The sequence below is a fragment of the Bufo gargarizans genome, chromosome 1 (assembly GCF_014858855.1).
Source record: "Bufo gargarizans isolate SCDJY-AF-19 chromosome 1, ASM1485885v1, whole genome shotgun sequence".
In the NCBI taxonomy this organism is placed as follows: domain Eukaryota; kingdom Metazoa; phylum Chordata; class Amphibia; order Anura; family Bufonidae; genus Bufo; species Bufo gargarizans.
The window spans coordinates 573,486,910-573,501,198 of NC_058080.1; the positions used below are offsets into that span (position 1 = coordinate 573,486,910).

Genomic DNA, 14,289 nt, shown 5'->3' on the forward strand with positions numbered 1-14,289 from the left:
TTGAGAAGGAAAATAAGAAAAAAAAACATTTTTAACCAAAAGGTGTGCTTTTGGTGGGTTTGGAACTAATGGTGATCTGTGGATGACAGACACTGTTATGGGGGGGAGGAGAGATCTGTGGATGACGGACACTGTTATGGGGGAGGGGGATCTGTGGATGACGGACACTTATGGGGGGGAATCTGTGGATGACGGACACTTATGGGGGGGGGGGGGAATCTGTGGATGACGGACACTTATGGGGGGGGGGGGGGAATCTGTGGATGACGGACACTTATGGGGGGGGGGAATCTGTGGATGACGGACACTTATGGGGGGGGGGAATCTGTGGATGACGGACACTTATGGGGGGGGGGAATCTGTGGATGACGGACACTTATGGGGGGGGGGGAATCTGTGGATGACGGACACTTATGGGGGGGGGAATCTGTGGATGACGGACACTTATGGGGGGGGGAATCTGTGGATGACGGACACTTATGGGGGGGGGGGGAATCTGTGGATGACGGACACTTATGGGGGGGGAATCTGTGGATGACGGACACTTATGGGGGGGGGGGAATCTGTGGATGACAGACAATTTTACAGGGAGGAGGGGGGATCTGTGGATGGCATAACAGTGCCATCCACAGACCCCCCCCAGCCCATAACAGTGCCATCCACAGATCCCCCCCGAGCCCATAACAGTGCCATCCACAGACCCCCCCGAGCCTATAACAGTGCCATCCACTGTATATCCTAATTGCTTCTGTATAAAGCCAGCATTTTTGGGGAGGAAAAAGTGCATCTTATGGGACGAAAAATACGGTACATAAATATCATGTAAATTATCGCCTACGGTGAACACCGTAAAAAAAAATGGGGTGTAGGGTGTATGTTCTTGATATGGTTTATTTGGCAGCTGCCCTGTGAGAGGGTTTATTCTGAGCAATCAGATGCTTAATGTATTGTATATGGCTGTCATTTCTCTTGATATTATAAATAAAAGTAAAGTTAAATAAAAAAAAAATATATAATAGATGCACTGCTGGATCTATCAGACAAGTGGACCTCATTGACTTTTAATAAGGCCCGTTTCCGAGGTTCTCATCATTTCTACTGGAACTGACAAAAAAAATATATAAAGCCTCTGACACCAGTGTTAACACAGGCATACTGAGGAACTCAGCATCTTGCAGAATTGTATACACACACAGTACAGACCAAAAGTTTGGACACACCTTCTCATTCAAAGAGTTTTCTTTATTTTCATGACTATGAAAATTGTAGATTCACACTGAAGGCATCAAAACTATGAATTAACACATGTGGAATTATATACTTATCAAAAAAGTATAAAACAACTGAAAATGTGTCATATTCTAGGTTCTTCAAAGTAGCCACCTTTTGCTTTGATTACTGCTTAGCACACTCTTGGCATTCTCTTGATGAGCTTCAAGAGGTAGTCACCTGAAATGGTCTTCCAACAGTCTTGAAGGAGTTCCCAGAGATGCTTAGCACTTGTTGGCCCTTTTGCCTTCACTCTGCGGTCCAGCTCACCCCAAACCATCTCAATTGGGTTCAGGTCCGGTGACTGTGGAGGCTAGGTCATCTGGCGCAGCACCCCATCACTCTCCTTCATGGTCAAATAGCCCTTACACAGCTTTGAGGTGTGTTTGGGGTCATTGTCCTGTTGAAAAATAAATGATGGTCCAACGAAACACAAACCGGATGGAATAGCATGCCGCTGCAAGATGCTGTGGTAGCCATGCTGGTTCAGTATGCCTTCAATTTTGAATAAATCCCCAACAGTGTCACCAGCAAAGCACCATCACACCTCCTCCATGCTTCACGGTGGGAACCAGGCATGTAGAGTCCATCCGTTCACCTTTTCTGCGTCGCACAAACATACGGTGGTTGGAACCAAAGATCTCAAATTTGGACTCCTCAGAGCAAAGCACAGATTTCCACTGGTCTAATGTCCATTCCTTGTGTTCTTTAGCCCAAACAAGTCTCTTCTGCTTGTTGCCTGTCCTTAGCAGAGGTTTCCTAGCAGATATTCTACCATGAAGACCTGATTCACACAGTCTCCTCTTAACAGTTGTTCTAGAGATGTGTCTGCTGCTAGAACTCCGTGTGGCATTGACCTGATCTCTAATCTGAGCTGCCGTTAACCTGCGATTTCTGAGGCTGGTGACTCAGATGAACTTATTCTCTGCAGCAGGTGACTCTTGGTCTTCCTTTCCTGGGGCGGTCCGCATGTGAGCCAGTTTCTTTGTAGCGCTTGATGGTTTTTGTGACTGCACTTGGGGACACTTTCAAAGTTTTCCCCATTTTTCAGACTGACTGACCTTAATTTCTTAAAGTAATGATGGCCACTCGTTTTTCTTTACTTAGCTACTTTTTTCTTGCCATAATACAAATTCTAACAGTCTATTCAGTAGGACTATCAGCTGTGTATCCACCTGATTTCTCCACAACGCAACTGATGGTCCCAACCCCCATTTATAAGGCAAGAAATCCCAATTATTAAACCTGACAGGCACACCTGTGAAGTGAAAACCATTTCAGGTGACTACCTCTTGAAGCTCATCAAGAGAATGCCAAGAGTGTGCAAAGCAGTAATCAAAGGAAAAGGTGGCTACTTTGAATAACCTAGAATATGACATATTTTCAGTTGTTTCATACTTTTTTGATAAGTATATATGTCCACATGTGTTAATTCATAGTTTTGATGCCTTCAGTGTGAATCTACAACTTTCAGTCCTGAAAATAAAGAAAACTCTTTGAATGAGAAGGTGTGTCCAAACTTTTGGTCTGATCTCTCTCTCTCTCTATATATATATATATATATATATATATATATATATATATATATATATATAGTTATAGTTCAAAGAAAGCAGGACTGCACTCCAAGTAAAAGTGAAAAAATCAGTGGAGCTTTATTCACCCATAACTTTGGCAACTTTGCGACGTTTCGGCTCACAAGAGCCTTCTTCCAGCATAGAAACAGTGAAAATGGTAACATATAAAGGCAAGTCTCAAGTGACTGGCCAATCATACTGTGATTACAATCATGATTAAATTAAATACATGTGGTACATATAAATAAAGTGCATGTGCATATAGTGACTAATAAGTAAGAGATCGGTATCACAAGAACACAATCCCCGTGATCGATCATATAAATACAAATAAGGAGATTTTTGTATAACTTACCAGTTAAATCTCTTTCTCGCTCTTCCTTGGGGGACACAGACCTTGGGTATAGCTCAGCTCCCTAGGAGGCGTGACACTAAGTAAAACTGTTAAGCCCCTCCTCCATCAGCTATACCCTCAGCCTGGAGATAGAGGCTACCAGTTGCGTGTCCAAGTAGTGAAAGGATAACAACCAATAACGGAAACAACCAGCCAGCAACCCAACGGGGCGCCAGACCATAACCCTGTAACCAAACACAGAAGGGTGGGTGCTGTGTCCCCCAAGGAAGAGCGAGAAAGAGATTTAACTGGTAAGTTATACAAAAATCTCCTTTTCTCGCCCATTTTCCTTGGGGGACACAGACCTTGGGACGTTCAAGAGCAGTCCAAGAAGGGAGGGACCACAAACCCGAGGCGGAACACCACCAGAGCATCAGGAAACCGCTGCCTGCAAAACCAGGCGGCCCAACGCAGCATCCGCTGATGCATGCGTATGCACCCTATAGAACTTTGTGAAAGTGTGCAGAGAGGACCAAGTGGCTGCTTTGCACAACTGTTCAGCCGAGGCCCGATGCCTCTGCGCCCAGGAAGCTCCGACTGCTCTGGTGGAATGAGCAGTGACGCCAAAAGGCGGAGGCCTGCCCTTGGCTCGATAAGCCTCAGACACCGCCAGTTTAATGAAACGGGCAATAGCCACCTTGGAGACCGCCAACCCTTTGCGCGAACCCTCCGGAACCACAAACAGGGAGTCCGTGCGCCGAAAGGACCCGGTGACCTCCAAGTAAATCCTCAACGCCCTGACCACATCCAGACGGTGCAGTTCCCGTTCTCTGGGGTGGGAAGGAGAGGGACAGAGCGACGGAAGGACGATGTCCTCATTGATGTGAAAGGCGGAGACCACCTTTGGCAGGAAAGTCGGGACAGGCCGAAGCACAACCTTATCCTGGTGGAAGATCAGGAAAGGTTCGGAGCAAGAAAGAGCCGCTAACTCCGACACCCGTCGGAGAGACGTGACGGCCACAAGAAAGATGACCTTGCAGGACAGAAGGCGAAGGGAGACCTCCCGTAAAGGCTCGAAGGGGGCTGATTGGAGCGCCGAGAGCACCCCATTCAGGTCCCAGGAAGGAACTGGAGGGCGGTACGGTGGAACAGAGTGAGCCACCCCTTGTAAAAAGGTCTTAATTGGCCCTAGAGGGGCCAGGGGACGCTGGAGAAGAATAGACAGCGCCGAAATCTGACCCTTCAGAGAACTGAGGCACAGCCCCAGGTCCAGACCCGACTGGAGGAAGGACAGGATTGTGGGAAGAGAAAACCGGAGAGGTGGGATGCTCCGGGACTCACAGAACCCCAGATAGGACCTCCAAACCCGATAGTAGATCCTAGAGGATACGGGCTTACGAGCCCGGATCATGGTGCGGACTACGTCCGCGGAGAAACCCCGTCGCGTTAAGACGGCGGTCTCAATAGCCACGCCGTCAAACGTAGCGAGCCTAAATGCTCGTGGAAGATCGGTCCCTGAGAGAGAAGGTCTTCCCTGGAGGGCAGTGGCCACGGTGCGTCTGCCAACAGCAACATTAGGTCGGCGTACCAAGACCGGCGGGGCCAATCCGGGGCGATTAGAATCGCGGGGACGCCCTCTGCCGCGATCCTCCGAAGAACCCGTGGCAGGAGGGGAAAAGGAGGAAAGACGTACAGAAGGGAGAATTCGCGCCACGGAAGGACGAGCGCATCGGCGCCGTATGCCTTCGGGTCCCGTGCCCTGGCCAGGTATAGGGGGACCTTGTGGTTGAATTTGGAGGCCATGAGGTCCACGTCGGGGCGACCCCAGCGAAGACAAAGGGCTTCGAACACCTCTGGGTGCAGGGACCATTCTCCCGGGTCGATGGTGGACCGGCTGAGGAAATCCGCCGCCCAGTTGTCCACCCCCGGGATGTAAATCGCAGATAAGGCCGGCACGTGCGTCTCCGCCCAGAGGAGAATGAGGGTCACCTCTTGCAGCGCTGCGAGTGCCTCCCTGATGGTTTATGTATGCCACAGCCGTGGCATTGTCCGATTGGATCCGAACAGGGTGGCCCCTCAGCAGATGGGTCCAGTGTCTGAGGGACAGAAGAATCGCCCTCAGTTCCAGAATATTGATTGGAAGTCTGGACTCCGATAGAGACCAAACGCCCTGGACGGACCGGGGAGGGAAAACCCCCCCCCACCCCCGTAAGCTGGCATCTGTGGTAATCACCAGCCAGTTCAGTGGAAGGAAGGACTTCCCCCTTAGAGGGATATGCAACCACCAGCCGAGGGAAGCTCGAGCCAGGGGAGGCAGAAGAAAGGTCCTGTCCAGACTCCTCAGTGATTTGTCCCAGGCCGACAGAATTGCCCTCTGAAAGGTGCGGGATCGGAATTGTGCGAACGGCACCGCTTCGAAACAGGCAACCATCTTTCCCAACAACCGCATGCTGGATCTGAGGGAAGGGCGGTGATGACGGAGGAGACTGCGAACCGACCCGCGAAGGGCCAGACGCTTGTCCGACGGAAGGCGGACCTCCGCCAACTCTGTATCCAGGAGCATCCCCAGGAAGATCAGCCGTCTGGAGGGGGTAAGGGAAGATTTGGGGTGGTTGATAATCCAACCGAACCGCGTCAGGGTCTCCAGAGTGAGTTCCACACTGCGGGATGTCTGAGAGAAGGAGGGTGCCTTGACCAGGATGTCGTCCAAGTATGGGAGAAGAAAAACACTTCTTGAACGTAGAAGGGCCAAGACAGGGGCCAGGACCTTGGTGAACACTCGAGGAGCAGTCGCCAGACCAAAGGGAAGGGCGACGAATTGGAAGTGATCGTCCCCCACCGCAAAGCGCAGGAAGCGGTGATGACATGGAGCAACCGGAACGTGGAGGTATGCATCCTGAATGTCGATTGAGGCCATGAAATCCCCTCTTTCCAGGGAGGCCACTGCGGACCTGAGAGACTCCATCCGGAATCTCTGCAGTCGGAGAAAACGGTTCAGGCGTTTTAGGTCCAAGATCGGACGCACTGAGCCTTCCTTCTTGGGAACCACAAAGAGGTTCGAGTAGAACCCCCTGAACCTTTCCGTCGGAGGCACGGGGGCGACGACACCCTTGTCCATTAGAGAGTGAATGGCCGCGAAGAAGGCGGCCACTCGTACGGGATCTCGCGGAGGACGGGATCGGAAGAAACGGTCTGGCGGAATGGACGCAAATTCGATTTTGTATCCGCAAGATACAATCTCGAGCGCCCATGCGTCTGAGATGTGGGCCCGCCATACGTTCCTGAATAGGAGAAGGCGGCCCCCCACCCGGGTGGGTGGGGGCGCACCTTCAGGCAGAGGGCTGCTGGCCTGTGGGAGCCCGTGCAGGCTGGGACTTGCGCCAGGTAGGTTGCGTCCGAAAAAACGGCTTCTTGCGTCTATCCTGGGCTGGGCCAGAGGAAGAAGAACTGGCCGCGGGTCTAGACCCGGTGGGCTTGCGAAAGGACCGAAAACGGGACGAACCAGCGCGACCACGGGGGGCGCCCATTGGCCTGGACTGGGGGAGGTGAGTACTCTTCCCACCCGTGGCCTCTGATATAAGTTCGTCCAGACGGGTTCCGAACAGGCGGGAACCCGTGAATGGTAGGCCGGCCAAAGAGCGTTTGGAAGCGGCGTCCGCCGCCCAAACCTTCAGCCAGAGTTCCCTCCTGACAGAAACTGCCAGGGCAGAGGAACGGGCAATGAGGGCACCCGCATCAAGGGAGGCCTCACAGACGAATTTTCCGGCCTGAACAATTAGTTGGGCTAAGGAACGGAGGTCCTGAACAGGGACGTCCGACCCTAACTCCCGTTCCAGTTGCAAACCCCATTCAGAGACCGCTTTGCCAACCCAGGCGGAGGCAAAGACCGGTCTAAGGGCCGAACCAGAGGCAGTAAATATGGCCTTGGAGAGGGATTCCGTACGACGGTCCTCAACAGACTGGAGGGAAGATCCGTCCTGTACAGGAATAGTAGTGCTTTTGGACAGGCGAGCCACGGGAGGATCAACCTTAGGCGGGGATGTCCACGTGGTCACAGAATCCGCTGGAAAGGGATAACAAATGTCCAGCTTTTTGGGTGTAATAAAGCGGACGTTAGGCCGAGTCCAAGCCTTGGATACCACAGAAGAAAAATCAGCGTGTATGGGAAAAACCTTGGAGGCCTGTTTGGGGCGGAGAAAGGACACGCCGGCCTGTTCAGAGCTGGGGGGGTCATCGTGTAGCTGAAAGGTATCACGGATGCTAGTGACAAGATGCCCCACCGCGGACGCCAATTTGGACGGAAGCTCTGAGTCCATGTCCACGTCCGAATCCGCCAGTTCTCCCTCAGAAAGCGTATCCCTTTGAGAGGATAGACTTGACTGAGCTCGCACGCATGGCGGAGAGAGCGAAGCATCTGGAGAAGATGTGCGCTCAACCCTTGAACGTTTCTGAGTATGCCGGGCCCTGGAAGATTCGCTGGGAGGCAGGGAACCAGTGGGGGCGGCAGAAACGGTAGTCCCAGCGGGTGCGACAGGGATTGTGGCAGCCTGCGGGAGAGGCGGTCTATCCACGAGACGGCCCACTACGTGTGTAAGGCTTTCCACCGCCTGAGACAGAGACCTAGCCCAGTCAGGGGGTTCAGAGGCACCGGGGGGCGCAGCGGGAAGCGGGCCCTGCACCGGGGCCTGACATGCAAGGCAATGCGGCTCAGATTGCCCACGCGGAAAAAGTTCCTTACAGGCGGTACAGGCATGGTACCAGGGTTTGGGGGCACCTGTGGGATCTGACATGCTGAAGTGTGGTTGTACTCTAATATAGAGACCACAAAGGGTTATAGCAGCTATGACCAGGAGGGTTAGGAGAGGGTTAACTGTCCTACCAGTGCCTCAGAAGAACGTCAGGAGATGGCCCAGATCAGCAGCAGCAGAGAAGCAGTGAACAGCAGTGAGCAGCAGAGAGCAGCAGAGAGCGCCCACAGAAGCCGAGCGATGTACACAGGAGGTTAGAGTCCCCCACCGTGTCCCAGCTTCCTGTCAGGAGTGAGGAAGCGCGGGAAACCTCAGCAGAAAGCGCGGGGAACAAGCTCCGCCCCCTCCAGCGCTTGAAATGTCTCCTGTGAAGGAGAACGTAGCTCCGCCCCCAAAATGACACGCGGAAGCCCCGCCCCCTGCCGAGACCGCTAAGCCCCGCCCCCCGTTCTCGGCGGGAAGGGGGAGAGAGAGAAGAGAAAAATGGAGTCAGCCCCGAATGAGGGGGAGGGGGGGGGAGAAAGATAGCAGCGTGGGGGGGAAAAGCGTGGGGGTGCTGAGGATGCTGCTGTGCTGCATTGTCCTGCAGATGAGCGCTCAGAATGAGCGACCACGGGTGCCCCCCTTACCCAGAGGGGTAGATGCTGCAGATAGGGACGGGGTATGGGCTGGAATAGCCATCTCACCGTGCGACGTCTTCACCCTCAGTCCTTTCCAGCAGGGTCGCCCCTTCAGCCACTGGCACCGCAGTGGCAGGAAGCTGGAAGAGGGGCTTGGCGTGCGGGCGACCCCCTAGCTGGCGGGATGTAGGGGAGCCATTGCTGCCCAGATCCTTCTATTGCTTCTGTGGGGGAGGCAGCAGTGCAGATAAGTTGGCACTGGCGCAGCTCAACCCCGGGAGAGCAGAGAGGTCAATGCGTCTCTGGTATCCCTAGGAAAAAATAAAATAACAAAATTAGAAGAAAAAGTAAAAATAACAAGGAGAAAACAGCCCTGCAGTAGCAGGGAGTGTCTTGCCTCCTTGGACACTAAGCTAAAACTGGTAGCCTCTATCTCCAGGCTGAGGGTATAGCTGATGGAGGAGGGGCTTAACAGTTTTACTTAGTGTCACGCCTCCTAGGGAGCTGAGCTATACCCAAGGTCTGTGTCCCCCAAGGAAAATGGGCGAGAAATATATATTATTATAAAGTGCATAATTATATCGGATGGAGATCTTAGAAGTCGCACCTCTAGATGGAATGGCGCCGGCATACACTAGCATGTTTCGTTGAGCGTCTCCGTTCCTTCACTGCGCATGTCCAGATCCGCGTCATCAACTGTCAGAGCACTTTTCTATGGATGGAGATCCTGGAACTGGCCCTCTTTGATGATGATGGTACCGTGCTGCTATATCTACAGTCTCCTCGTTGCGTATTTTCATATATGAAACCTTCTTTATTTAGCTATAACTTCCTTTAAGAATTCTTCTTATGGCTGCGTTATTTTCAGCAAGTAGTTTGACAGTGCTGGCTGGGTACACTGACGTGTTCCCCTCCGGCACAAGCCATCTAGTGGGTAGGATCCATCTCGGCAGAGTTGGTACCTTCTCCACATGCTGATCTGTGTAGGATACACCTACTGCGGCTTAATGTACGATGCAGGAAAGCGTTATACTTTATGAAGATAGGCATAAATTGGCACGCAAGTTACCGCTGGGCAATGTTGCCCGATATCAAAATGGTGTCTTCAATGTTACTGAGATAGAGCGCATGCGTCACAAGAAAGTGCTCTGACAGAGTTGATGACGCGGATCTGGACATGCGCAGTGAAGGAACGGAGACGCTCAACGAAACATGATAGTGTATGCCGGCGCCATTCCATCTAGAGGTGCGACTTCTAAGATCTCCATCTGATATAATTATGCACTTTATAATAATATATATATTTGTATTTATATGATCGATCACGGGGATTGTGTTCTTGTGATACCGATCTCTTACTTATTAGTCACTATATGCACATGCACTTTATTTATATGTACCACATGTATTTAATTTAATCATGATTGTAATCACAGTATGATTGGCCAGTCACTTGAGACTTGCCTTTATATGTTACCATTTTCACTGTTTCTATGCTGGAAGAAGGCTCTTGTGAGCCGAAACGTCGCAAAGTTGCCAAAGTTATGGGTGAATAAAGCTCCACTGATTTTTTCACTTTTACTTGGAGTGCAGTCCTGCTTTCTTTGAACTGTATTGTTGGGGCATTACCGCTGCCTCTGTGGATATTGCACCCGATTCCTGGTGGTGCTCCCGCTGGATTTTCCTATATATACATACATACACACATGATAAATAGTAAGGTTATGGTGTGGCCGAATGAAGGACCCATAAATGCCTCCACATCCACTTATCTGTTATTCTTGCCAGATGTTCACACTTGCATCAATATTTCCATTTACAGAACAGAAACCACATCAGAATCTATTATTACAAATGACATCCTCCTCACCTCAATCCTCCGAACTGCATCTTCTATGGCTGCAGATGTAGCCGCCATCTCTTTGTCCACCATGTCTCCCAGTTCTTCCTGCTTGATATCCATGCTCTTTGGCCTCAACTCCTGAAGAAATAAGAATGAAATAAGAGATTATAAACTCTGCTCAATGATGTCACCAAACAAACGATCTACACAATACAATATGTTCTTTAACAATACAGAGATTCCCCATTTTATATCCAAATAATATATTTTTTTTAGTTTATATGACAAACCCACAACATACACAAAAGTGCTGTGTCTATAGCAGAGCATCATAAATAGCACAAAAGGCCACTTATACTTAAAAATATATACATGTGGCTTTCCAGTAACTGCTGGTAGTTATCATAGACCGGTGCACATGAAACTTCCTACAAAGTCTAATTTGAGCAATTTAGGTAATCTGAATCTAACACAAACTCATGTCCTATGTTACTTATGAGAACGTTAAATGTACCTCTCCCAGTCCAAGGATGTTCTGCAGTGTTATTCTAACATTCGTCAGGTTGGCACCTTTCAGGGACTGCTTGTCCTTCAGTTCATTCAGATACTGTAAACTCTGGCTTCCACAATCCCTGCAGCTGTCCACAAGACCTGTAACATTGAAAACCAATGTGATGGACAGTACCACCTTAATGGCGCATACAGCTTCAAAAAGAGCATACAACTTTACTCACGCTCTCCATGGTCAGGCGGTGCCAAGTGAGAAGTTGCGCTGCCATTTACAATTGTATCAGCTGCTAAGTGTGCAAACTGTGCCAGCGATCCAACTAAATCAGATGCGTCTGAGGAAGACATTCATATTTTATAACCGTTATTAGCATGTAGAGGAAATTGTCAAACCCAAGCCCTACTACTAATTAAAAAATACAGTTAGGGTAGGATCACATGGAGTTTTTTTTTTTTGGAGGAGGTTGTGAGGTAGATTCTCCTGTAGATTTTTCAACCAAAGTCAGAAGTGGATCCAGCAGGAAGGAGAAGTTACCGTATTTTTCACCCTATACCACGCCCATTCAATCTATGGGTCTTGGAAAACCACAGGCAGCACACAAATCCCATCCATGTTTGATTTGTTTTTCACAAACCATTGGTAGGAGATGCTTTTAAAATTCTCCTCTCTGTCTAGCAGTGCATAGATTAATACAGCTCAGTACAAATTGAAAATGGACACCTAGAGGTACTTTCAAACAGTATGGTGAAATCATACTTTTTGCAGCATAATTGTTGCTAGATGGCCGCTAGCACATCCGCAATACCCAGTCCCCATAGCTCTGTGTGCTTTTAGTGTGTAAAAAAAAAAAAACGATTTTATACATATGCAAATAAGGCCTCATGCACACGACCGTTGTGTGCATCCATGGCCGTTGTGCCGTTTTCCGTTTTTTTCGCGGACCCATTGACTTTCAATGGGTCCGTGGAAAAATCGGAAAATGCACCGTTTGGCAGCCGCATCCGTGATCCGTGTTTCCCGGCCGTGAAAAAAATATGACCTGTCCTATTTTTTTCACGGCCAGCGGTTCACGGACCCATTCAAGTCAATGGGTCCGTGAAAAAACATGGATGCACACAAGATTGGCATCCGCGTCCGTGATCCGTGTCCGTTTTTTCCTATCATTTCAATGGCAAACTTGACTTAGATTTTTTTTTCTTTTTTCATGTCCGTGGATACTCCAAAAATCAAGGAAGACCCACGGACAAAAAAAAAAACGGTCACGGATCACGGACCCCGTTTTTGCGGACCGTGAAAAAATACTGTCGTGTGCATGAGGCCTTAACCTGAGATGAGTCTTGTCATGGAGATGAGTCAGGGACAGGACTCATCTCAGGTTAATTTGCATATGTATCAAATCATTTTATTTTTTTTACACAATAAAAGCACACACAGCTATGGGGACTGGATATAGTGGATGTGCTAGCAGCCATCTAGCAACCCATGGCCTCAGCTCTATACACAAAATCCCGGTAACAGGTTCCCTTTAAATTAAAAGGAGTAACCATGGAAAAGAAAAAGGAGAACTAAATAAATATACTCTGAATTCAGGTAAACATAGAAAATGTAATAGTGATGCATGGTGTGATGTCTCCTCCAGAACAACAAGTAACATCTAAACCACTGACCTGTGTAGGATCTGAGAACACAGAAAATAAGCATGTGCACGCACCTGTCATATTCTGTATGTATTTAGCATGTCCATTCGCAAGGGATGCTAATGAGTCAATGGCATGTTTTGCTCGGTTTACAAGGTAGTCTGTAAAAATAAAAATGGCCTTAAAAACATGGAAGCAGTGAGAGCAATGTTATATCTGCTTATGCTTATTTATATCAGCAATGCAGTCTAGTCTGCCAAACTGTGGGATGTATGTGTACTTGGGTTTTAAGGAGGCAGCAAAGATATTACTGTAAAGTTCTTGCTCAGTTATTAAAAATGTAAAAATAAACTCAGTAAAATCATGGTAGGAATAACATTTAAAAAAATTGTGTTATATGAGATGTAAAGCAAAAACGAGATTTTTGTGAAACTCATCTGTAAAATCTCTTTCTCGCGGGGTTCATTGGGGGACACAGGACCGTGGGTATAGCTTGCTGCTGCCACTAGGATGCGACACTAGGCAAAAAAAAAAAAAGACTTCGCTCCTCCCCTGCAGGCTATACCCCCTCCAGCCTGGAGAGAGCATGTCAGTCTGTGCTCAAGCAGTAGAAAACATGTGCCAAGTAAAAAAAGAGAATGCAACAAACACCGGCGGAAGCGAACCCGCTAAACACCCGGCAACCAGACATCACTATCAACAATAATAAATACTGGGTGGGTGCTGTCCCCCCCCCCCCCCCCAATTAACCCCGCGAGAAAGATTTTACAGGAGAGTTTCACAAAAATCTTGTTTTCTCGCTGGTATCATTGGGGGACACAGGACCGTGGGACGTCCTAAAGCAGTCCACGGTGAGGGAAAAAAATCCACGCCCATGGAATAGCACTCTCGAGAATGCTTAATGCACTGCTGCCTGCGAGACCCGGAGCAGCACTGGCGATGCCTAGGAAACAAAGAACTTGGTGAACGTGCTCCACCAAGACCAAGGCTCTGCCCCATACAACCGCGAAGGTGATGCAGGGAGAAACATTTATCTCACGAAGAGGTGACCGCTGGTCAGATGTCCCGAACTCCACTGGGCAGTGCCTTGCCCTGGTAGCAGAATGCAGCCGCCAACGGAACCACCTGGAAACCCCTTGGAGTCCATCGAGCCCTTCCAAGGACCTCCAGGAATGACCAGGTAAAAATCCGCACGGCGGAAGGAGCTAGCCATGGACGAGCAAACCTCAGAGCTAGAATTCATTCTGATGGAGAGCTCACTCTGTCGACGTGGAAGGCGGCGACTACCGTCAAGAAAAAGAAGGTAATGGGCGGAGCACTGCCCTATGCGAGTACCTGACAAGAAAAACGTACGTACAAGAAAGGCACTCCCAAATCCCGAATTCGTTGGTGGGAAACCCCGTCCCCAGGAATGCCACCTTCCCAGAAATAAAAAGAGGGGAAGAAGACTTGCAGAGAGGGGTAATGTTCCTCATTGAAATGCCACTAAACGACCCATCGGTCGTCTGGACGAAACCAGGTACCTGACCCTAACTCTGGATGCAGAACCAAAATCCCAGGCCACAGGATACACCTCTGCTAAAGAGAGAAGTGGTCGATTGGCAGACCGATGCCCCAGAGCCGAAGAGGCTTGCGGGGAGAGTGAAAAGCTGGTTGATAACCCACAGAGAAAAACGCCTGAATTAGACACACCCCACCGCAGGCCAAGGAACCAATACATTTGAGATAGGTAGAGTAAAGCTGGTGCGAGAAC

General features: G+C 49.5%; 1 protein-coding gene across 1 annotated transcript in view; it reads right to left on the reverse strand.

Annotated features, from left to right (window-relative positions):
* HIP1R (huntingtin interacting protein 1 related) overlaps nt 1-14,289 on the reverse strand; it is a 163,564-nt gene that overhangs the window by 22,978 nt on the left and 126,297 nt on the right. Inside the window, exons 20-23 of the mRNA XM_044275716.1 lie at nt 12,611-12,697; nt 11,126-11,233; nt 10,906-11,042; nt 10,419-10,529 (exon numbers count right to left, since the gene is read on the reverse strand). Coding sequence (XP_044131651.1) covers nt 10,419-10,529; nt 10,906-11,042; nt 11,126-11,233; nt 12,611-12,697 — 443 coding nt within the window. The remainder of the gene's footprint in view (nt 1-10,418; nt 10,530-10,905; nt 11,043-11,125; nt 11,234-12,610; nt 12,698-14,289) is intronic.